The sequence below is a fragment of the Pteronotus mesoamericanus genome, unplaced genomic scaffold (genome assembly GCF_021234165.1).
Source record: "Pteronotus mesoamericanus isolate MK-2021 breed Mesoamerican mustached bat unplaced genomic scaffold, CSHL_Meso_final contig_78, whole genome shotgun sequence".
In the NCBI taxonomy this organism is placed as follows: domain Eukaryota; kingdom Metazoa; phylum Chordata; class Mammalia; order Chiroptera; family Mormoopidae; genus Pteronotus; species Pteronotus mesoamericanus.
Window position 1 is genome coordinate 19,398,428 of NW_026555258.1, and position 25,621 is coordinate 19,424,048.

The 25,621-nt window shown below is 39.7% G+C and overlaps 1 protein-coding gene across 1 annotated transcript in view; it reads left to right on the forward strand.

Annotated features, from left to right (window-relative positions):
* The window catches only part of SVEP1 (sushi, von Willebrand factor type A, EGF and pentraxin domain containing 1), a 159,165-nt gene that overhangs the window by 54,134 nt on the left and 79,410 nt on the right, over window positions 1–25,621 (forward strand). The window contains exons 5-17 of the mRNA XM_054584536.1: window positions 52–231; window positions 8,594–8,773; window positions 9,901–10,098; window positions 11,597–11,715; window positions 12,785–12,914; window positions 16,423–16,530; window positions 17,415–17,546; window positions 18,130–18,328; window positions 18,913–19,030; window positions 20,978–21,086; window positions 21,898–22,062; window positions 22,573–22,806; window positions 24,925–25,086. Of these exons, the coding sequence (XP_054440511.1) occupies window positions 52–231; window positions 8,594–8,773; window positions 9,901–10,098; window positions 11,597–11,715; window positions 12,785–12,914; window positions 16,423–16,530; window positions 17,415–17,546; window positions 18,130–18,328; window positions 18,913–19,030; window positions 20,978–21,086; window positions 21,898–22,062; window positions 22,573–22,806; window positions 24,925–25,086 (2,034 nt within the window). The remainder of the gene's footprint in view (window positions 1–51; window positions 232–8,593; window positions 8,774–9,900; window positions 10,099–11,596; window positions 11,716–12,784; window positions 12,915–16,422; window positions 16,531–17,414; window positions 17,547–18,129; window positions 18,329–18,912; window positions 19,031–20,977; window positions 21,087–21,897; window positions 22,063–22,572; window positions 22,807–24,924; window positions 25,087–25,621) is intronic.

Consider the following 25,621-nt stretch of genomic DNA (forward strand, 5'->3'; position numbering starts at 1 on the left):
TCATAGACAAAGGCTAACTTTGCTTTTTAATTCTATTTTTATCAATGTTAGTTGTCCACTGCCCTGCCTTGAAGCCTCCAGAAAATGGTTACTTTATCCAAAACACTTGCCACAACCACTTCAATGCAGCCTGTGGGGTCCGATGTCACCCTGGATTTGACCTCGTGGGAAGCAGCATCTTCCTGTGTCAACCCAATGGTTTGTGGTCCGGTTCAGGGAGTTCCTGCAAAGGTATGCAGGCTGCCAATTCACATTGTTTATTGATTGTTTTGCCCAAGGTCCTTAACTTAAACTGTAATGGATCAGTAAATTCTTTGTTTCTGTTGATCTTGTAGACCACAGAAAGAGAAAAAAATTATAAAAAGTTTGAAATCAGGACTACTAAGTTCAATTGCCCACATCATTACAAACTATGCCCTTTATATTTCTTTTATGAACAAGCAAAAGAAGGCCTGCCTGAGAAGGAAATGGACAGGTTACCCCAAACCTCAGATTTCTTTTTTTATTGATTTGAGAGAGAGAGAGAGGATGGGGCAGGGGAGAGACAGAAAGAAACATCGATTTGCTGCTCCACTTGCTTATGCATTCATGGGTTGCTTCTTGTATGGGCCTTGACTGGAGATCAGCCACCCCACCCCTGGTGTATTGAAACAATGCTCTCACCAACTGAGCTATCCTGCCAGGGCACCCAAACCTGATTTTATGTGGCCAAGAGTGGGTGCCAGGGGAAGTTTGGGGATGATCAGGGTAAGGGCTTTGGTGCCTGCTGTGACTGCACAACTTGGGGACCCCACGCGTGTCCTGCAGGAGGAGCAATGAGCTAACTTATCCACCGCCAGCCTTCCCTTGGGACAGCAGCGTGCTGGAGGCAGTGAGGATTTGCTGAGGTGGAATCACAAAGAGCACAGTCAGGCGCAGAAAAGAGGGGGCAGAACCTCGGGTGGAGCCTAAGGATCCACATCCGCTACAGGGGAACAACAAGGAGAATGGTGCCTCCAGTCCCCGTCACCTTGCCATCTCTGTGACCAACTTTCCTGCTTCTTACAATGGTTGCACAGGCAACTTGCGAAGGTCTCACAAGGGTCAGAAGAGAAGGCTAAGTGGGAAAAGGCAAGAGGGGAGCAAGACGAGGGACTTGAGGATCCCTGTCCGTGCCGCTTCTGAATACAGTGTTCACCCCCTACTTTGGGTTGCCAGATGAAATACAGGACACCCAGTTAAATAGGAATTTTAGATAAAAAGCAAGTAATTTTTTAGTATAAATCCCATACCAAATTTGGGACCTACTTGTGCTAAAAGTTCTTTGCTGATTTTTGTGAAATTCAAATATAACTAGATATCCTGATTTGTTTGTGGGTTTTTGGTTGTTTTTTTTTTCTGAATCTGCCAACCTACCCCTGCCTCATCCCCTTGGCATCGGCTGGCGATACACTTTGCTCCCAAACCCCCTATCTCCCAGCTCGTGGATTAGAGTAAGGAGTTCTGTCTCCCAGTCTTCTCTTGGCTCCAGCACCAGGAAGGGAAGCCCACCTACTCACCACTGCAAGGTCATACGTGAAACCCAGGAGACCGCCACTGTTTATATTTATCAGCTACAAATACTGAACCTATCTATACATGTGAATTTGCCTAAACCGGGGCCAGTCCAGATGCTCATTTCTATCTACAAAAAGGCAAGGAAAAATGAAGAGAATCAGGAAACTGAACAAAGGAGACTTGAAAGAAAGGGCAATGACGTTACTAAAATAAGACCCGGATTCTAAGAAATGGGAGAAATCTGAGAGCAAATATATTTCTTAGGACAGAAAAAAAGATTGCTGACACAATGAATGGACATAATTGAGAGTCAAATTAATAAAATAGAAAATCAACTCATGAAATTTTGAAAATAGAGCAAAATTTCAAAGATTAAAAAAATATATAGGAAAGGCTACAGAGACATGAGCATAGTCCCAGGAAATAGACTCTTCTACTAGGAATCTAGAAAGAGAATGGAGTAGAGGTGAAACCCTAATAGGAGATCAAAAAATACCTCCTTAATCTGAAATCTTGAAAATATACACAACTAAAATCTTTGACGTTCAGTTTAAAACCACTTGCTATGTGCCAGAAAAAAGAAAAAATCTTAAAAACAGATCCGTGTCTGAAAATAATCTAAGTGAAATATCTGAATGCTCTGGAAAAAGAGAACATTTTGCTTGTTTCACAGTTAGAAACAAATAACACTACCTATAAAAGAAAAAGAATCAAACTAGCCTGGAGCCCCTTATTCACCATTTCAAATATTAGAAGATAAAGGTATGTTTCCAGGATTCTGAAAGAAAAGCATTAGACCATAGATCTGTAAATTCAGACAAGCTACTCTTTATGCGGAAAGGCAAAGAGGAGACATTTTCAGTCACATGACCTCAAATGGGAAAAAGTCGTATCCCATTACTGAAACAATTACATCAACAATAACAATAAAGAAGAGGGGGGAACCTCTTAGAAATATACCGAGTCATATTGATACCCACGGTGTAACATGGTGATAACCATGTATGGTGCCAGAGGGGTACAGGAAGTATCAGAGGAGACACTTTTCTAGGATTGTCTGGCTACTATTGCTATTTTCCTGAAACTAATACAAAATAATATTGAATGTAAACTATAATTTAAAAAAAGAAAAATAAATTTAAATTTAAAAGAAATGTTCCTGTAAAGTAAACGGTTAAAAATCTCTACCCCTGTACCCTGACCAGTGCGACTCAGTTAGCTGGGTGTCATTCTGCAAAGTGAAAGGTCAACAGTTCAATTCCCAGTCAGGGCACATGCCTGGGTTGCAGATTTGGTCCGCTGTTGGGGCATGTAGAAGAAGCAACCGATTAACGTCTCTCTCTCACATCCATATGTCTCTCCCTCTTTTCCCTTCCTCTCTAAAGTTAAATAAAATCTTAAAAAAAAAATCTCTACCCCTTCTTCCAAAGGCCTCATGGTAGAGGGTGGAAAACATTACCTTTTAGCTTTCCACTTACTGGCCTTCCAAAGAGAGTGAGAAAAACAGGCGGACCACCACCTGAGAATAAGGACCGGCCTTGCTTCTTACCCTCCACAATCCACACCCTGAGCCTGTCCTCCTGCAGAAGACATGGACACTGGCTCTCAGGAAGGCCCCGCTTTGTTCTGACAACCTTGATTGTTCCGTCACCCTACCTTTGCTCTTGGTCCCTGTGGATGAGCCCTCCCTGTTGCTTATACCTCTGGCGAATGACTGAAAACTTGAATTGAAGAAATACACCTGTTAATGTCAATGTAAGAAACATTCGATCTTGTAGAGAATTTTTGTGAGTTTATTTGAGCCAAACTGATGGCCATTGCTAGGAAGCCAAATCTTAGTAAATTGAGAAATGCTGCGAAGGTCTCTGCTCTGCTGGGAGATGGTACCCTGAGGGGTCCACAAAAAGAGGGAATTAGGTTGACATCCCAAAGGTTTGTTATCTTAGCTGCAAAAAGGCAACAGACAGGCTCAGTCAAGGTAAAGATTAACCTTTGTTAGGGAAAGATACTGGCCTAAGATGTGACTACCCGCCATAAACTCCTTTTAGTTAATAAGTTTTAATTTCAGACCATCCTCCGTGGTTACTTCAGGTCTCTGAGTTTGTAAGGCCACTGTGTAGACCTCCACTGAGTTTGTCAGGTTACTACACGGTCCCTTTTCCCATGGATCTTCCTAAGATCCCTTCAATTTCACCGCCCAAAGCTATGACCTAACTTACCAGTGTACAGTCACCCTCATGAAAATACTTTCTTATTCAGATTCTTCCTCTGGCTCATTTTTAATGGATGTAGTCACTTCAGGTATTGTTCAATGAAACTCATACCATAATTCATTAATTCTAAAACACTTTCCCCCCACATTTGAATACCTTTAAAAGTGAGATGCACCTTCACATCAGTGGCATTCAATTCTTTATAGATGTTATTAAAAGTATTTCTTTATTAATGGCACATATAATTGTGTGCCTCACAATTGGGGCATCTGGAAGTATATGAAAAGTGGTGATTGTGTAGTGATTTACTTCTGGTTCAGGTTGGGTATTTTGGAGTGCTATCTACAGATCTGATTTAAACCTAATTATAAGGGCAGAGAGTAACCTTTGTTTTTTCTTGAAAACTTCTCTAAAATTGAGGTTGAAATAAAAAAAAAACCAGTGTCAAATGCAAAGCATTTTATAAATGTAATGCTACATCATTAATGTTTTGTGGTGTTACATACTAATGGGCTTGATTCTTATTCCTCCGATGCAGTCTTCATAAGGACTGTTTTTAAATTTTATCTGAGTTATGCATTTCTTTACAAACTAGTAAGGATTCCTTTGTGGTTTCTCAATAATAACAAGTTATACTACAACATCACAGTATAGTAAATGTCGTGATAGTATTTGTTCTGAGCAAAAGGTTTAAACAACAAGGAGAAGCCTATGTTTAAAATCAGATCTATTTTATTTTTAGTATAGGTACTATCAGAATTTTGAGAGCGACAGAAAGTGTAGAAAGTGTGTCTGGGGAAAATCGAATTAGTCTTTAAAATAAAAAACAGAGCAGGTTCTTACATTATCTATTACATAGTAGACTGTTTAAAAGACTAAACGGCTGTTTTCTAAAAAGTATAAATATTTAAGGATTGCTTTAACATGAATGCAAGTCAAGAAACATTGACTGTAGAGTTTTGCAGCTTGTTGCAATTAAAAAAAAAACTTAAAAGCTGAAACTAGTAAATGAGCATGTTCCTTCTAAAAAGGATAATAAATGGTCATTCTTGATTCAAAAAGAGTGTAAATGTTTAAGACTAAATAGGAATCGTTGCAGCCTTTGTTTTCCCTGAGGAGCAATGAAAAGTTATTAAAACCAATATTTCAGAAACAATATAATTTGCATGTTATGAAACACCAACTTTAATTTACTGTCAGTGCACTTGAGAGATGTTTTAAATCCATTTTTTCCTCAGGTTGAAAAGCCAGAGTGATTTAAGCAGTATATTGACTCTAAACACTGTTGTTTAATAGGATTTTTTAGATTTTATGCATCTTTATCATAGGAATTTATCTTACTTTTCATCCCACCTGGCACCTGGCATTGTTCTACACGTAATGGACACTCTCAGTGATATTTAAAATGTGGAAGGCAAAAGATTTCTACACCCTTGATGTACACATTCAGTAAAGTTTCTTACATGATAGACACAATAAAAATCAAATGAGAAAGGCAAAAGATTTCCCCTCTGTTGTCATTAATAGTTTACTTTGTTTCAAACCATCCCAGGGATTGAAAAACTAGGGTTTATGGCTTAACCTTTCATCTAATTCTTCAATTTCCTGTAAGGAGTAATCAATCCTAAACATATATTTAATGCAGCCAGTATTTATATTCTGCTAATATCACTTGAATTAGTTCCTCCAAAATTGATTCCATCAAACAGTGACTTTGGCTGAACATGCAGTGAATATTTTGCCTCAACTTCCTTTCCTGTTATTTTAAAGGTAAGCTTTTATCATAAATAAATATGAGCTTGATGTTAAAAATTGGAAAATGCGGAAAATTAGAAGAGAAACACATCTTACTCAGAGTCCCAATAAAATTCTTGAGTCTCAATGATTTTGTTCAAAAATGTTTAGAGACTGCTGTGTTGTCTCCTGGCTTTAGTGTTGCAATAGTGCTGAGAACAAGCTGCTGTGTTCTTTTGTAGGGGTTGTTTTTGGTTTTTGTACAACGTGTGATGCTTGTAGGATCATATCTGTAAGCCATTAAAATGATTATATGTGCCCACCCTTTGGCATACTTAACAGGAATCCACTCTCTTTTCCTCTCCATACCTCTGTTTATGACAGGGAATCATGTACCATCTGACTAAGGGGGTGCATTTCCATGGGTCTCTGCTACCCCCCACCTCTCCCTCTTTCTTCTCCTTTCTTCTCCTGCTATTTTACCTTCCCCTCCCTACTCTTAGACTTCTGCTTCTTTCCCATCTTCTTGCTGTTCTCTCCTCTCTTTCTCTTCCTCTGTTCTACCTACCTTTCCCCTTTCCCCTCCTTTTTTCTTCTCTTTCTTCTCCCCTCTCCATATTCTTCCTCTTTTCTTTCTGCTTTTTTCTTTTCCTTCCCCTGATTGGAAATCCTGATTAGAGCAGGTCTAAGCTAGAACCAATGGAAAAGAAGTGTAGAAAGAGTATAAACCCTTTAGAGATTATTTTATCTTTAAAAAAAAAAAAGAGTACACAATAGGTTGAGGACCCCAATAGAGTACAGAAGTTGATGGAGTTCTTAAGGGACTGATCTGGGAAGACAGAAAGCTGCTCTCAGAGCGTTGGACACTGGGATTGGAGACAGCAAAGTCTAGTGGGTAAGGCAACAGAAAGAAGGCTGAGTTAGAATGAAGGACATGGTCATTGGAAAAGAAGTGAAAAATATGATTCAGGGATACTAGAATAACCATCTTCATAGAAAATGAAATCACCAACTTATATGTGAATGTATGTGAGAGAGAGAGAGAGAGAGAGAGAGAGAGAGAGAAACAAAGAATGAATGAGAATAAGATCTTCAAAAAATGAGAAGTGGCCCAGAGGCCAGCAGACCATGATGGGGGAGCAGGATGTTGGCTATATAATGTGATGATACCTTGAGGGAGCTGGAGGTTTTTAGGAAGAAAGGAAAGAGAATGGTCTGGGGCGGCCATCAAAGGGAAAGAAGATACCTGTCTTAGCTCTAGGCCCTGACTGCAAGAGACAGGGAGATTTTGATTAGGATAAGAAAGTGAAAGACAAGTTCAAAAGGGAAGGTCAGGGTGTGAGGGGATTTACTGGAGACGGACCTTGTTTGTGTTCCGGGGGACAGATGCAAGAGTCTGTGAGGTGGATTTGAATCAGGGCTGCATGGGCATGAGCCCCTGGTAATTGAGGGATGACTTTGGGCTTCCTAAGAGGCTGCCATGAACAGGAACATAGGGCATCAGGGATGTAACTGATATGGACTCTAAGCGACATTATGGAATTTTGGTGGCCTGGACGGCGAGGGAATCTTGCCAGAAGGGCTCAGAGCACAGAAGCATTTGGGAACCTACAGAAATAGCGGCAGCTTGAGTGTTCTCATGTAGCTTCTCTGATGTAGTGTTGAGGCCAGAAAGTTAGAAGTAGCAACACTGGGAAGATGCAGCTGCCTCTGGACACCCCACAGCACTTCCACCCTGGTGGTGCTGACGCTGACTGACCTGCAGGGGCATTTCTAGCATCCAGGGCTTAGTGCAGACCCTTCTGGCTGCCCTCTCATGGTGGTTTCAAAGCTGGCAGAGAAAGGAACTGTGTCACCAGTTGTACCTGCTCACTTCTCAGACCAGGATAATGTGATCCTAGGTCACATACTCTAGCCTTGAGCAGGTGGGAGCACACACAAATCCCATGAGCTTTTGAAAAAGGAGAGAGATCTTTCCCTAGGAAATTAATAAAGGGAAAGTGAATGGATGCTGGGAAGAGGGAATTAGGAACTGTGTACAGCTACCGGTATCAACGGGCCAAATAATAATGTCTTAAGCCAATGAAAAGCTTCTTTACCTCTCACCTAAAATAACAGAAGTAGAAAATCCAAAGCTGATGTGATACTGCCATTGTCATCAGAGACCCGAGCTGCTTTTATTTATTTATTTTTTTGTTTTACCATTGCAGTGCATGATACTTATTCATTAGTATCCTTTACTTCTACTGTAAGAAGCTAGGGTGCTATCTCTCATGTCCGTATTTCAGGACAAAGAAGGAGAAAGTGCTCTCTCAACTGAGACAGTCCCCCTTGAATTGCTTTTCCAGAAGTCCCACACGACTGCAGCCTGTATCTCATCAGCTGTCATTCCTTGTGATGGACGTGGGAAGTTGTTACCTTCTCACTGTGCATATTATTATGCTGAATAAAACTAGGAAGAATGGTGGGCAAGTCGCATACTTTTTTTAGGTGGGCAAGTCGCATACTTTGCCACAGCAGCAAAAAACAATGAAAACGATGTTAATGCTTCGGTCACAATCAGGGTCATGATTTACAGTAAGTGTCTGGGAATAAAGGAGTGAAAAGGCTAACAGGACAAGAGTCGTGGTCAGAGAGTAGAATACTGGCATTTAAGATGGCAGACGTTGGGCAGCTTTGCACAGGATGTGGTCATTAAAAGGCCCAGGATGTGCCTGTTAGATCTGAGAACCAAGCTGCTTGTGAACCGGAAATCTCTGTCCCCCTTCCTTCCCTTGGACTGTCCTTCTGTTGGACTGTAGCCTGGAAGACCACAGCAAAGAGCCAGATGAGGACCTCCTTTGTCAAGCACCCCCCATCTAAAGGCCAGACTCCTTAGAGACAGTTGACGTTGCCCACCCATGGGCTGAACACAGTGATAGCGCTTGGGCAACATATTTGGTAAAACATATCTAACACTAACTCAGAAAATAATGGTATGTTATTTACTGTTTGCCGTTTTAAGAATAGGGCCTTTTCTTGCTTGCAATGTGTCAGCATTTTTAAACTTATAACTATTCTTTTTGTCCTTGTTCAGTAAAATGTGATGTAACCGTTTTCGTTTTATATAGTAAGAACGTGCCCTCGTCTCCGCCAACCCAGGCATGGCCGCCTCAGCTGTTCCACGGGGGAAATGTCCTACAAGACAACGTGTTTGGTTACCTGTGATGAAGGGTACAGACTGGAAGGAAATGCTAAGCTTACCTGTCAAGGAAACGCCCAGTGGGACAGCGTGGAGCCCCGGTGTGTGGGTAAGCTTCAGGAAGGCATGGTGCCTTTGGGGATTGAGTTCCCTTACTCTGACTTCCCCTGTTTTCTGTGAAGACCTAAAGCTAAAAATTGACTCATAATGACTATAAAATCGAAACCAGACATACAGATGCACAGAGATATAGGCATGTAAATAAATACGTTGTTTTAGTCCCCTCCACTGGTACAAAGACTTCTGTGCTAGAATCCAGTATTTCCCAGTCACTGAAATTTACAGCTTTAAATGTGGATGCTTATTTTTTGAAAAGTAGGGCCAATTTTGATGGATTTTTCAAAAACACAAATGTTATATAATTCCCTCACTTTGTTAAACACAGTGTATTTTTACCTTGCTGATAAAAGGACAGAATTATAAGCCAATGATTTGTAAGCTAGACCGTACGAGTCTATTTCATCATATTTTTTGCCCTGTCCTTCACTGAGAGTTGGGACATCTCCCTGCTGTGGCTGGGTCCAGAATGAATAAACTCAGTAGCTTTTCACTTTGCTGCTGCTCATACGCTGTAAATACAAACAATGGTATCACAATGATAGTCATGTGATGATAAGAGCCATTTAGTGAAGCTCTGCTGTGTGTCAGATACGGTATAACTAGGAGCGCCAGCAGGTGTGTAACAACTATCCAACTTCCAAAAAATGGAGAAAATGAAAAACTATATGTATGTCATAAATTGAGAAGTGCCAGGACCTGAGTTGGGAAAACTAGATGCTCTAAGTATCTATAAGTATTCCAGTTCCTTCCAAATGATTTACAGCTTTATTCTGATATAATCTAGTATTGGATTCATGGGTGATCACAAGGGAAGGTGTACTAGGAGGGATGTTGGGCATCCTGGGGGTTTCATTCATTGTCCAAGAGTTGACCCTCACTGTACAGGCTCAGAAAAACTGATATTATACCGAAAAGAAATTACCCTCTCTGATACAGAAGAATAAAATTTACTATTAAACAAAGAATCGGTTCATTAACAATGACATACCTATTCTTGTGAGTGCTGAAAGACGTTGGCCTGACAAACATTGTCAGTACTTTTGCTGGGTAAAGAGAATGTGTGGCATTTGCAATGTGTGAGGATGCCAGTAACATTTTCTCATTTCCCTACCATAGAGCGCCAGTGCCCCACCTTTCCGAAGCCCAAAGGTGTCATCATTTCTCCCCCAAACTGTGGCAGGCAGCCAGCCAAACCTGGGACAATTTGTCAGCTAAGTTGCCACCAAGGATTCATTTTATCTGGAGTCAGAGAAGAAGTGAGATGTACCACCTCTGGAAAATGGAGCGCCAGAGTTCCGGCCGCTGTTTGTAAAGGTAGGCCTTCTGGGTTAGTCAGGTTAAAACCAGATTCCTACGTGGCGCCATATCGGTGCATTGTGGGACTGTTCTTCTTTGCAACCTTTGCTGCAAATTGATGATAAAATGAAGGTGCTACCCCAGTATACACTATGAGGATTTCTATTTCAAAGTGGTGGATTTTCAAAATCCAATTACAGCATACCAGACAATGACAGAAGACATATAAAAATTAGGATAATATTGGAGCTGGAAGTCAGCTAAGTATTAAATAATGTTCCAGAGAGAAAAGAGAAATTGCACGAAAGGAACAAGAATCAGACTCACATTTCAGCTCTCTTTTACAACTCTAAATGGCAGAAAGAAATGAAGCAATGTCCAAAGAATACGAGGAGAAAATTGATATAAACTTTAAATTCCCAATCCAGACAAGCTGTTATTCAAGTGTGAATAAAAAAATCAAATGCCTTCCAATTTCCGAGTCAATATGCTAATGCATCTTTGTGGGGGAAAATTGTCAAGTATAAACCCCTCAGAGAAAATGAAAGTATAAACTGAATAAAATGATAAAGAAACAAGAAGATGAATTAAATCAATTCAGATATATGTATTCTTCTGCAAGTTATAGAAAACCTAATTTAACATCACTTAAAATGAGTGGATTTATTTTATTACATAAGAAGAATTTAGCTCTACAGTAACTACTGTGGATATGTGTAATTTTAGCACTTCTAATTCAGCATTTCTACTGAAGAGTTTCACACTCTTGACAAAAAATGTCATTAACTTTAATTTGTTGTTTGTTTTGACAGTACCTCTTTGCACTACTAATTCATTCTACTTGACAGCCCTTGTTTTAAAGTATAGTTCCTTCCTGCCAGAAAGCATTCAGTTTTTTTCTATTTGTTTATTTCTTTCATTCAAAAACTATCAAGGTCCTGATATATGACATATATTACATAGCACCATAAGACAAGAGGTACCCTGGCATTCAAAGAACTGAAATTCTTCAAGGGGAGACAATTCAGTTTCTAAGTGGCATGTTGAGTTTTGTAGTTAGGAAGGACAGAGTGGTGGGAACTTGTGGAGTGAGCACCTAAAATGGGCCAGGGGGTCAGAGACAGCTTTCTGAGGAGCTTGTGTCTAAGCTGAGAATTGAAGGGCAAGTAGTAATTGTATAGGTAAAAGGGGAAGAGAGTGCTGATTTAGGCAAATGAAAAACACAAGCAAATGTTGAAGAAAGACCATGGAGCTTTCATGGGACTGAAAGTATCCAACAGGGAGATCCCAGTGTGGACCCTGGAAAGGCGAGGCTGAGGTGAGCAGTCTCAGTTCATCAAGATCCGGGGAGGCCATGCTGAGGTAAACTATTCTGAAGGCAGTTGTGCATGCCAGTCAATCAGGAATTGAGATGGAAAAGATGAGTCACAAAGTATTAATATATTTGTATCTCATTCTTAAATGACATAGAATTAATTAGCAACATGTTAATTGATTTGTGTATTTTCTGAGTCAGATGTAGAGGCTCCTCAAATCACCTGCCCTAAGGACATAGAGGCCAAGACTCAGGAACAGCAAGACTCTGCTAATATCACCTGGAAAATCCCAACAGCTGAAGACAACTCTGGGCAGAAGGTAAGGTTTAGGCAAACATTTGTGTTCTTTTTCAAATGGATTCTAAATACATTATAAATGTTTGATATTGAAGATTTAATAATACTCTTAACGATAGCATTCTCTCTCTATACATTCTGCTCATCTGTATTAGTTACTCATTTGCTAGAAGGATGATCAGCTGTGAGTTTTTAGTTAGAAATTTTAAAATACAATGGAAAAGACAAATGTATTGGGCTACAGCAGTATTTTTTTAATTCCTAAATTAAAAGACGAATAGCAAATCCAAGGAAAATGCTTCAAACTTGTCCAAAGTTAGAATGCTTATTACATAACATTAATACAAATCATTTTTATCATAATTTTCTAATGGATTAAAAAGGGAAACATATAATGCAAAAAGGAAGGATATATCTATACCCTATAAACATAGAGAATTTAATCTTAGTGTAAGACATTAAGAAACTATGAATTAAAACTATGACGTGGTTACATAGTTTTGACTTACCAAAAGTATGATATTTAAAATAGACTAGGGGACTTTGATACTGACACTATTAAATATTGACAGTAGGAATGCAAATTAATACTATGCTTTGGGAAAGAAATTTTGTGTTATCTACAATAAAATGTTAATGATTTTGAGGTTAGTGATTCTGTTCATGAAAATTTATTATAAGGACATAATAAAAATATTTTAAAATTTTCTTTGTAAACCTGTTTGTCCCAGTGTTGCTTACAATAGTAAAATATGGGACCAATTTAATGTCTTTCAATAGTTTTTTCTTCAATTATCATGTATTTATTCCCCAGAACATTATAGATGCAACTAAAAGTCATCTTAAGCTCTAAAGACTATGTAATAACATAAAAAGTGTTTTAAGATCATTATGTTTAAAAAACAACATTTCAGGTTGTGCTAATGCTACAAACTATGCAAATAGAATAATGTAGAAAGAAAAGACACCCAAAGACCGTGCAGGATTTTTTTCCTTTTTTTGCTATATGTGAAATAATGTGTCATTTTTAACTCTCCTAATAAAATAATAACGTTGAGTTTAACTTTCAAAATATCATTTAACTCCAAAAGGTGTCCATCCACGTTCATCCAGCTTTTACCCCACCTTACCTTTTCCCAATTGGAGACGTTGCTATCACGTACACGGCAACGGACTTATCTAGTAACCAAGCCAGCTGCACTTTCCATGTCAAGGTCATCGGTAAGTCTTCACACACTTGGGTTGCTTTGTGAAAACAGTCCTCTCCCGCAAGAACTTTGCTTCTTTATCTTCAGCAATTCCCTTTCTACCGATTGTTCCTACTGGCATTGAAACCCACTCAAGCCACCCCTTGGCAACCTACATACTCTTTTAACTGTCACTACTTCCCTTTGATTTTGTCCCATAGGAGCCTTTTGAAAAGTTCCCCATGGTTGCCATCTCTTTTGGCTTAACTGTCATTTATTCTCCAAGTCATTCAAGTCTGGCTTCTGTCACCATCGCTCATGTAAACTACTTTCACCAAAGTCCCCGGTGATCTCTAGAATTACTCCTGCACACTTTTTTCATCCTTATTATATATAATGTTTCCTTAGATTTTACATTATTAGCTCTACTCTCCTTCTCAAAATTGCCTCCTTCCCAGATTCCCTTACACCTTTCCTGTCTTTCCCCAGTTTTTCTCATTTATCCTTTACTGCTCTCCTAGGCTTCTCTTCCTCAGAATAGCTCTCATATGCACATCAGCCCCAGGGATCCTGCCTTGGTTCTCTTCTCCTTCTCTTTATGGTTTTCCTGGTGATTTTGTCAACTGACAGGTCCCAGATTTCCATCTCCAGGTCAGATCTCTTTTCTGAAGTTCAAATCAATATATAAAACCATCTACTGAGCTTTTCCGTGTGAAATGTGCCACAGGCATTTCGCATTCACCTAAACGTAATGTATTTTTTAACAGAAAATGGTACAACCAACAACCTAGCCACCAAGCCAAACTCTGGGAGTCACCTTTGACTCTTCTTCCTCCATCACAAATATCCGATAAGTTTTCATCTACTGGTTTCAACAATGTAATGTCTCTGAAGTCTGTTTCAGTCTCTCTATCCTCCCAACCACTACTGTAGATCAGTCCTTTTTTATTTTTTATTTTTTGTAGCCTAGTTTACCGCATCACCACCCAATTGATCTTTGTGCTTTCAGTCAAATCAGTAGATATTCAGTAGCTACCAAATAGCAAGACTTAATACATAGAACAATAGGATATGCAGCCATCTGCCATGGTCAAGAGCACAGACTCTGAACCCAAACTGCTTGAGTCCATGCCCAGCACTGTTACTTACAATGTGACCAGTCACCTCTCTGTGCCTCAGTTTCCTTATTCAGAAAATAGAGTTAATAAATATATTACCTCATAGGGGCTATTGTGAGGTTTTTAATTAGTTAAGCTATATACATAAACCCCTTGAACTAGTGCCTGACACATTAAGGTCTATATAAATATTGACATTTTGTGACATTAGTCTCTGAGATATTTTAATGTCAATACATTATTTATTTTAAAAGTCAATACATTAAATTTTATTTTAAGAATTCTACATAACTTAGAGATAATATATATACATGTATATGTGTGTATATGTGTGTGTGTGTGTGTATAAAAAAACTGGTATCTTACTCTAGAAATTATAGTTTTTTGGCAAAAGTAAATAAAAAGAGTCAAGTAGGACCCAGTGTAATTCATTTCATAGTACTTAGGGTTTTTTATTGATTTTTTAATGTTTTAAACATGAACTTTACCAGTCACATGAAAAATATTTTGGATTTGTTTTTTATGGAAATGTGGCTCCAGAGTTTGCCAAGTTTTAATGTTTCACAGTGTAGAGTAAGCATGGAGAATGATAAAATGTGCACTCCAGCATCTAGCTAGACACAGGCTGAACTGTTGAATTATGAAAGAGAGAGGGAATGGGAAAGAAGTGAAAGCAGGAGACAGAGAGAGTACAGAAGAGGGGGTGTAAGAGGGGGCGGGGGGATAGAAAGACAGAGAGACAGAGAGAAAATATTCCAAAGCCCTGCATTTTCTTGTTTTCCTCAGATGACAGAGTGTTGGTGTCTTTCTGATAAATGAGAGGAAGCGGGAATGCTTTTGCTAAGCATTCCACAGAATGTTGCCTCACTTGCTTTGAAAGGAACTGTCTCTCGCTTTTGGAGACAGTGCATCTGCTGGTACCTCCATTTCTTTTGACAGTATTTTACCTAGTCTGACTGCTAGCGCTCTTGTACCTGTGATTCATCTTGAAAATTTTTGGCTAAAATCAGATAAGTTTAGAAAATCTTGGAGATAATCCATTTGCAATTTCTTGGGAAAATAATAAATACTGTTGGACTTTTCAATTTAACTGTGGACTGATTTGATTTAACAACCTCAGAGTACACTGGCCTCCTCTGAGCATTCCTGGACTCTTTTCTTCATTCAACAACGTTTTCTGAGCACCTGCGATGGGCTAAGTTCTTGGGAGACCTAACCATGTGCAAAAGAGACTCCATCACTAGTGAACAAAGTTTATGAACTAGGAAGGCAGTAACCCAAAAGAACGGCGCTAATGAAATGACAAGCGTGAAGAGAAAAACTTGAACATTTGTCTGTAAGACTTAAAACAGAAATCTGTACTTTCACAGGTGCAGCTCACTTAATTTCAGAGTATATGTTTTCATATATTATAGATTAAAATACCCTAGACTTGATGCCTGTACCTATAATTTACTAGCTTAATGACCTCAACAATTCCTTTAAATTTGCTAGCCTGAGATTCCTCACCTATAAGATTAGAAAAAGAATTTATCCAGTCTCCCTCAAAGGCATGTGATTGTGGATATAAGAACAGTTCAATTGTGTGAAATCTATAATTACATTAAAATTACCTCCTCTACACATTCTTTGTTGTTCTTTCCCAATATCCTAAATGTTCTGCCACATCCAATCAGAACTTTGAAACCTGGCTCGCCTATGCCACCTCAAACCCCTCCTTCAACGTGGCTTACAGTGCTCAGCAACACCGACCCACAATTCTGTAACTTCTGTGACTTTCAGCCCCTCTCTACTGTAGCCCCTGACTCCCATATCCACACCACACTCTGTTCTTTGTCTTTACCTAGAATTGATCAGCCTTAGAGCTCTTAGACTCCACTGTCCCAGCTTTTGGACATAACCTCCTGGCATTTCGGCAGTATCAAATCCTCACACTTGCGTATTCTACAGCGTGGCTGAGATCTCTGCCCGTTGTTTCTTACATTGAACCTATCTTGATCCTTCCAATAAGAGAAGGATCATAGGAGTGATCCCAGTGCAATGACTAGATCGGTCATTTCTCTCCTTCTGCTTCTCTGGGAGGGCTCCCGTCACCTTAGATATGTCAGCTCGACTACTGCTGGTGGAGCTCGCAAATCAAATGCCCACCACGTCCATATTACCTTTTACACCACTGTGGTCACAGTGATTTTAGTAACCTGGTATTTCTTTAAAAAGCAGAGGACAGTATGCAAGAATCAGCCTTTTCTTCTGATGTCGAGACCAGGGATAAAACACACCTCATCAGCAAGGGGCCCAAGGTCAGCCTTGTGTCCAACAAGGTCGGGGTTTTTTGCCAACACAAGGAGACATCAGTTCTGTTTTGCAACCCCCTCATTTTTTAACGTGAGTCGCGACTCCTTCCTCTGACTTCATGTTCTTTAGATGTCGAGCCACCGAGCATAGACCGGTGCCGGTCCCCGCCTCCGACCCAGGTCTCCGAGAAGCAGCACGCCGCAACCTGGGATGAGCCTCAGTTCTCAGACAACTCAGGTGAGCATGCTGGCATTTTGTTCTCAGTATGGTAACACTGAGTGGTACTTTATTTTAAAAAGCACAAAAGAGAAATGAAAAGTAAATTATATCTGTGTGCTTAGACTGAATAGTTATGAATGGTAAGATGTTTTAATGCTATTATAATTACGGGGGTGAGCAAAAGTAGGTTTACAGTTCATGTGGAAAAAGACATGCAGGTGATTATTACAGTAGCTTTATTAACTCAAAAGAATGTCAAAATGCAACTGTAAACCTACGTTTGCCCACCCCGTATATGTAGTTTAACATTATTAATCTTACCCGTGAGGTTTCCCGTCATTCAGTATGCAACATGCATTCGTTAACCTGTGGTAGGTGTTTTACTTGAAAGTGTTATAATAAATTTATTGAGTCTCTAAGCTTACTTTTTCCTCAAGGCATAAACTATGCATTTTATTGGTATTGCTAATGCAGCTCCATGTGTTCATACTCATTTCTTAAACAGTTGCCACAAAATGTATAAAAGTTCATAGGAAAGCAGAACAATGGGCAAATACAATTGAAGTTCCCTTTAAGATTTCAGTAAAACCTAGTAAGCAACAGTAAAAATGCAAATGTATTCGATTTCTTATTTAAATTTCCCATATTCAGAAAGACTGACTTATTCAAAGGAAAGCATTTATTTAGCAAGAATGCCTTAATTGAATGAGGTTTTTGAGTCTGCTGTTTCCATGTTGTAATATAAATATTAAATCTTATTTTCTGCTAGTGGCCAAATCAACATGAATTGAATGCCCAGTTGGTTTGTATAAATAGAAAATGAAAATTCAAATCAAATAAGATGGCTAGTAAAGTGACTGCAGACTAGTAACCCCAGATTGGACCGCTTCTTTCCTTCCCAGGGGCTGCGTTGCTCATCACCCGAAGTCATACCCCAGGAGACCTTTTTCCTCAAGGGGAGACTGTGGTGCGGTATACAGCCACTGACCCCTCCGGCAATAACAGAACGTGCGACATTCACATTGTCATAAAAGGTATTTTCTTCCTGTCTCCAAAAATCTAGTGGACATTTGATGTGTGTAATTGGCTATTGTGAAACAAGGTCGGCTATGAGCAATAGATTTTCAAGGTTAGAATACCAACAGATTTAATTTAAGTTTCCAATTATTAGTACTTCACTTCATGATAAACAAAGATGATATTTTCCGAGGTGGTCTTAAATATTTTATTAACATTTCTCTAAAGGTACAAAGTAGTGTCATGATCTTATTTTGAGTGCTTGAGGAGAGAGATTCTGAAAATGCATTTGCTACATAATGTCTCATTTTCATTTTTAGTAAAGAAAGCCAAAAATGACAACCCCAAATCAGAAATACTTTTAGTGTTTCATAAAACCTGCACAACCTTTAATTACACATAGGTACAGCTTTTCAACTACTCCCACCAAGGGATCAAAAAGCAAACATGGCTATAATCCCACACTAAGAATTTATGATGGAAGTTATTCTAAGAATATGGTGGACAGGAAGAATCCTTTTTATAATTCAATTTAGGCTCCTGAAATTTAATTTATTTTTCTTATACCACCGTATATGAATAATACATTTTTTAACACAGGTTCTCCTTGTGAGGTTCCATTTACACCTGTAAATGGGGATTTTATTTGTACTCAAGATAGTGCTGGAGTTAACTGCACATTAAGTTGCTTGGAGGGCTATGATTTCACAGAGGGGTCTACAGAGAAGTATTACTGTGCTTATGAAGATGGTATCTGGAAACCACCGTATTCCACTGAATGGCCAGACTGTGCTAGTAAGTTGTCATTTTTTTCTGGACTTTTTTAGTACATGTGTTTTTCTGCCTATGTGTGTACATTTCTAAGCATTTAAAGAGGAAGATTGCCTTAATTATAGGGATTAGGTTTGGTGAGTAGAAAATGGCGCCATGAATTTGAAACATTTGTAGAGAAGAAAAATGTCCATTCCTCCATTTCAAATATTACCCCACCTATCTTCTGATAGACTACAGAAGAGTAACATTTAAAGTAAGAGTCAATATATATGATGGAATGAGGGAGCTCAGTCATATTTTCTTTAGATCTGATATAGATTTAGAACCGTTCTATAATCTTAATTTTCTTAAATGATTGGAAGGTAAAGAATAACTTATCAAAGCAAATTCATCACCTGGTAACTGGGTCCAGTGCTTGTTTGGCCTGCACTTGGTTTATTATGATTAATTATGATAATCTCTTATATTGCCATCTCTTGCTTTCATTACAATCCAACAAATCACATTACAGTTAAAATGCTAAGTTACAGTTATTCATGGAGGTTACAGTTATTCCACTCTTTTTAAAACACTAACCGACTGAAGCTGTTTTTTCCGTTTTCCAGTAAGACGTTTTGCAAATCATGGCTTCAAGTCTTTTGAGATGCTGTACAAAGCAACTCGTTGTGATGACACAGATCTGTTGAAAAAGTTTTCGGAGGCATTTGAGACAACCCTGGGGAAAATGGTATGTCCATAGTACTCCTTCATGTTCTGCCATATTTTAAAGGGTGCTATTGAGCTTTTCAGAGCCTCCCTGGGTCACCTGTGACAGAAATTTCTTGTCCTAATGATTTCCCTGTCCTTTGTGATCCAGACTTGTTCCTAAGAGAATTATTCATAGGTTTTGGACTTCTGGCGTGAATATAAGTAAATCTGTACTAAAAAGTTTTAAATTTTTTTAAACACTCAGAGTCAAAAAGTCAGAAGCTTAGGATCCATGTGGTTTGAGAAGGCCTGCTTTATCATTTAAAGTGTGACAAAAATGCCATTGTAGACTGTATTCCTCTTATGATGACATCATTGAACATTTAAGGATTTTATTTTTCATGCATTTTTGTTTAGGACTCTTGTCAGTGGTTACAGAAAAGCACAGCCATATATTTACCTGTGCTGAGCATCCTGAAGGCCCAGAAAGTGCTCTATACATAATTTTATGCTAACAGAGCAGGCAGCTTAGATTGTGGATCAATTCTGAAAGTAGACTGAATAGTCTAGTCGATCTGGTGTAGACTGTGAGGGAAAGAGTAGTCAAGACGGCCAAAGATACAGGAACATGGATGCAGAGGTGGGTCCACATGGTGGTGGAAATATGTGGAAAAGGATCATTTCTGACTTCTATTTTATCAGTGAAAAAAGATGTAGAATAATCAGCCTAGAGTAAGGCTTGGGGGAGGTCTTGTTAGAAGTTTTAAGAAAAGAAAAGGTGGTATAAAATAATTTTCTAGGAGAACGTAAGTGAACATACTAAAGAAGTGTTGAAGGATTGCCAGTAAGCAGGGTTGTGTTTCTCTCAAGTTATAATTGACCACGTGGGTGCAAGTGTGGAGAAAGAAGAGCTCTTAATTTAACATTTAACTAGAATTGAAGGTTCTCTAGACAAACACGTTGAGGAGGGTGCATGCAAGGGAGCGACTGATGTGGAGGGACCATGGACTCGAAGACGGGTGACTGACGAAGTGAAGACGTCAGGGGTTGAGGGCCGTTGGCGAGGTGGTAGGGTCAATGGGTTAGAAAGTCTGATGAGGTCAAAGAATTGATGGATTCCTGAGGGTATGACCGTGAGAGTGAGTGACGAAGTAAGGCTGGAAGACAAGAGGCAGTGAGAGGCCAAGGAGATGCTAGGATTAGCGAGGTGGACACGGAAATCACCCAGAATTACAACAGGAACAGTTACTAAATGTCCTTGGAATGGGGGTGGGGGGCTTAGAATGGGGAGAGGCCACAGATGACAGCCACAGGTGGGGCAATGTGTACTCTACTCGATTGCCTATGTTTCAAAACTGTGAGGCATGAGACGATGCATGTTCTGAAAACCCCAGCAAAAAGTGAGGTGGACATCCCTCCACCACCGTGCCCACCACTTGAGAAAACAGAAGGTGCATTATGGAATTGTACAGCTGAAACCTATATAATTTTATTAACCAATGTCACTCCAATAAATTCGATTAAAAAGTAAAAAAAGCAAAAACTGGAAAGCCAAGTTTCATTGAGAGCACAGGTGAAGGAAACGTAAAAAAGGAGGTGTAAAAATAGGAGGAGGTACGCTGATTATTGACTCTGAGCTTCAAGGGGCATCGGAGAAGGTGTGGAGGACTTGGGAGAAGGGTGGGAAACAGGATCAGAGGAAAAGGATCTAAAGAGACATGTGGCTAAAGGTTCAGAGATTAAAGATATCCCAGGAGTCCTGGGGTTTTTGTGGTAAGTGACATAAACAGAGAGAAGAGGCATGAGAATGATCCCTGTGGTTCACAGGGAGTTAGAGGAGGGAGGGAAAGGGATCGAGGAGGGTCAGGAGTCCCTTCAAGAACAGGCAGAGCTCCATGCACCCTTCCCATCTACTGAGGGAGATATGGAGGCCACAGCACGCAGAGATGTGAATTGCTTTTTGTCCTCTTCATTTTTTTACTTGCAGGTCCCGTCATTTTGTAGTGATGCCGACGACATTGACTGCAGACTGGAGGATTTGACAAAAAAATATTGCCTTGAATATAATTACGACTATGAAAACGGCTTTGCAATTGGTAATTAAGTTATTTCATGTTGGTAGTTTGCTAGACTAATCTGCAAAATAAGACAATTTCAGAAGAGTAGGGCAAACTAGAAAAACGAACTTGATTAATTTTTTCATCAAGTTGTTTTTGGATAGGTTGATCCTGTGCTCAGTGATCTTTATGGTATTAAATTTGGGGTATCAAATAAATTATTTTAAACTGTTAGGCAAAACTTGTCAAGATGATAGAAACTAAGAAAACCAAGTCAAGAAGCCACAGTCTGAATCCATATAGTTTATCACAATGATATTGAAGGCATCTAAAGAATCACACTTATCTTTGTTATAAATTATATATATATATTATATATATATATATATATTTAAATAGATGCTGCCTTCAGAATCTACACAGATAACTTGAATAATCTTCACAAAAGGATATCTGCTTATGTGCATTATGTTTGTAAAGCTGATTTTTTTTAATGGAGCAAACCCTGAAGGGAAATAGGGATTGATGGAATTCATCAAAATTCTCCTGTTACCCCCCATTTATCTCTAAAGCTAATTAACTATTGAGACAAAGATAGGATGGTTTAAATGACAATGTACCTCCATAGAGACTTTTCTTTTTACTTTTAATGTAATTATTGGTAATCTGAATTTAACACAAAGTGCCTAAAAGTTACAATATGAGGTTATAGATAAAATTCTATATGCAGTGCATGTAGGTAATTTAAGCAGGAGTCAGGGATACTTGGACATGTGACTTAACCCTTGAAGCTAAATGCTGCTAAAGATGCAACTATAGAATCTTTTTTTTCTCTGCCCCAAATGCCCAGGACCAGGTGGCTGGGGGGCAGCTAATCGGCTAGATTACTCTTATGACGACTTCTTGGACTCTGTGCAAGAAACCCCCACGGGTACCGGCAAAGCCAGATCTTCACGGATTAAAAGAAGTGCCCCATTAACTGACCACAAAGTTAAGTTAATTTTTAACATCACAGGTAAGGACAAACCATGTATGTGAAAGAGTAATATGTGAAATTCTTGGTTGCAGGCCTATTTTTCAAATACCTGTTTGTTAGGAAATGATCCTGGAACTGAAAACTAGGGGGAGAGAGCGTGGTCGCCCAAGTCTTGTGATTTTTTTGCAATTTAACATCACGGACATGTGTTGTGGTTCTGACAGCAACAAGCACCCTGCTTGGTTCTCATCTTGGCATGATGAACTAAGGCACACTTCTAAAAAGCAAGAAGACACAGCAATTTAATATGCTATTATGAAGAACTCGACAAAAAGATGGTTCAGATCCAGGATGAAGGATTAAAACAAATTGTATTGTTCTTACTATGACCCATGCACTAGTTGCTTTAGTAAGCAGTGTTTGAGTTTGAGTTAATTTTTCAAAGAATATTTTTAATATGCCATTTCTTTTAGGTAAAAACTATGAGTGGCTCCCTGAAACACCGTGTGTGTGTGTGTTACGTTTTATTTTGTCTTGTTTTTATCTCAGCTAGTGTGCCTTTGCCTGATGAAAGAAATGATACCATTGAATTTAAAAATCAGCAACGACTCATTAACACCTTGGAAACTATCACAAATCAATTGAAAAGGACCCTTGACAAGGAGCCCCTGTATTCCTTTCAGCTTGCATCGGAAATTCTTGTAGCCGACAGCAACTCGTTAGAAACGGAAAAGGCCTTCCTCTTCTGCAGACCAGGCTCAGTGCTCAGAGGGCGTATGTGTGGTAAGACTTTGCCCTGCAATCAAAACTAGTTACTGGAGCCCTGGTCGGGTGGCTCAGTTGGTTGGAGCATTGTCCCTTACATCAGAAGGTGGTGGGTTCAGTTCCCGTTCAGGCTACGTACGGAAGGCAACCTATTGATGTTTCTCTTTCTCCTTTCCTTTCTCTCTCTTTAGAAACCAATAAACTTATCTTCATACAGATAAAAAAAATATATGTGTACATATATGTATGTATATATGTATATATGCATAATGGGTTAAATGAGATAAACATCTGTTTTACAACTATAATGGGATATTGGAGTGAAACATATCTTTTGCTCTTGTTGTGTGGTCATCGCTACTGTTTTGTCTCAAAAGTCTCAATCACCACTATTGATTAGGACAGGAAAACTATTTTAGATGAGGAACTCAAACCCTAGTTTTATTCATAGAGCTTTAGACATCATAGCTTTCAGCTGCAGCTTCCATAATAAAAATAACTAACAGTTTTTGACCACTGCCCTGTGCTGGCTGAACAGGATGAAACCTCTCCACGTTTACTGCTGTGTAGCAGCTCCATGGGATGCCGTTGTGATGAAGCGCATTTTACAGATGAGAAAACTGAAGCCCGTGAGGCTCAGAACTCACCCAGTCAGTCTAAACCCGTTAAGATAACAGGTGGTGTCACTAAGATTGCCGCTCGGGCGGCCAATGCCAGATTCACACAGCGCAAAATTAATCATTGTAAAGCGGACGGTCCTGTGGTGCATGAACAATGTTGTCAACCATCATCTCTATCCTAGTCCTCAAACATTTTCATCGCCCCCAACGGAGACCCCACACCCATTAAGCACTCACTCCCCATGCTACTTCCCCCAGCCTCTTTCACTTTTATCTCTTATTCTAAACTCCACAATCTGGAGCAATTCCAGCCTGTTTCCCAAATAAGTAACCCTGTGTCGATAGTGGAATCTCCTCTAACCAAACTCTTTCTCCTCAGCTGAACCCAGTGATAATGAGTCTTCTGTTCAGCTCTGTAGGGGAGGGATCTTGCATCCTGGTCAGAGAACCTTCCTCAGCAGTTCGTAGTGCTGTTCCCAGAACGCACTTGGGTTTTTCATAGCGAGATCAGCCCAACCAAAGCACCCAGAGTGTCACTCTGAGCCTGCCCCTGTTTCCTTCGCACCTTGTGAGTAAAAATCAGGGCTCACCTTAGGCAGCGTTCCACACCTCTCTGTGCAGCCTTCAGGCTGCCTGTGTCAGCATCACCTGAAGCACTTGCCGAAATGCACCGTGGCTCGGGCCCTCCTTCCCAGAGCGAACATTGCTAATGCGCTTTGGGGGCAGGGCCTTACAATCTGCATTTTTAGTAAGTTCCTGGGCTATTCTTACACATTTAAACACCTCAGAATCCCCTAGCTACTAATTCTCTCTAATAATACTACCTCTGCTAGGAGACTTTCATTGTCGTTCACGTTCCACTTTGGTCTCAGAAATTCAGAATCACTCCAAGCCTGGCAAATAGGAGACCAAATTTTCCAGGAAGGAAGATCCTCCAGTTGCCCTTCTTCCTTGAGGCCACGGCTCTGAGGATGCCTCAGGCTTGCCTGCAGTGGGCAGTGATCCTGGCAGGCAGAGACAAGGGTCCGCTGCGCTCACCTGCTGTAGGCTCACTGCTTTTGCCTGTTTTCATCTCTAAAAGTGATGCTGTCTAATGGACGAGCATTCAGTTTCATCAGGGGAACTGCAAAACGTTTTTTAGTATCTCAGGGCCTCAGAGTAACCTGAATGCTCATCGTTTTATCCTTTTGTTCGGCACTGTGTTAGCTTTTCTTTGTTAGCTGTGTGTTTCCCAGAGCAATGTGGCTTACCCAAGCCTTCACACACACTCTGAAGTTCCCCATGATACAAAGCCTAAGCTTGGTAAACAACAATTTGCGTTTTCTCAAAAACAAATCTACTCTTGGTTTCTAGGACGGCATTTCTGTGAGTGAACCTCTGGCAGACAATTTAACCCATTAACAAGAGTACCTGGACGCAGGCTTTATAACTTCCTCAGGCTGTAGGAGGAAAGAGGCTGAAGGTGCCGTTGCTGTTGTTTACTGTGGTCAGTGTTTCCTGTTTGTTTTTTCTTCAGTGAAATGCCCTTTGGGAACCTATTATTCTCTGGAGCGTTTTGGCTGTGAAAGCTGTTTGATGGGATCTTATCAAGATGAAGAAGGGCAACTTGAGTGCAAACCCTGTCCAGCCGGGACTCACACTGAATACCTCCATTCGAGAGACAGCACGGAGTGTAAAGGTAGAGGCTTACCTGCGCAGTTTGAACACAGAAGCCTGAATTTTGCCTCCAGTTATGGAATCTAAATGGCAAATAGGATGAAATAAGAGCATCACCCAGAAGCCAGTGCATTCATTCACCTTTTCTTTCTTTCAATTATAAAATATTACCTGAATGTTTCCCATACTTGAAACAAGTCCATTTATGTTGCCTTTTGGAACATTCTGTTGCTCTAAGTCAGACTCCACTGTCAATAATTCCAATCCACATTCATCGGCTTGCCTGGATTTTTTCATTGAACCTCACCTTCATTGGTGGGAAGGGCTCGCATAACACTTTGCAAACATTAGGTTGCTTTATTGTTCGAATAGTATTCAACTTGATGGGACCAGCTCTCTATTTACTTGGAAATTCATAACTAGAGATACAACATGCTTGTATTCTGGCTACTAAAGAAAATATTCAATATCTTCAAAATATTTTACTGTTATTCTAAATGAACATTTTTGAAGGGCACATTTTTGAAGTTACAGTAAGACATACCCAAAAGAAGGAA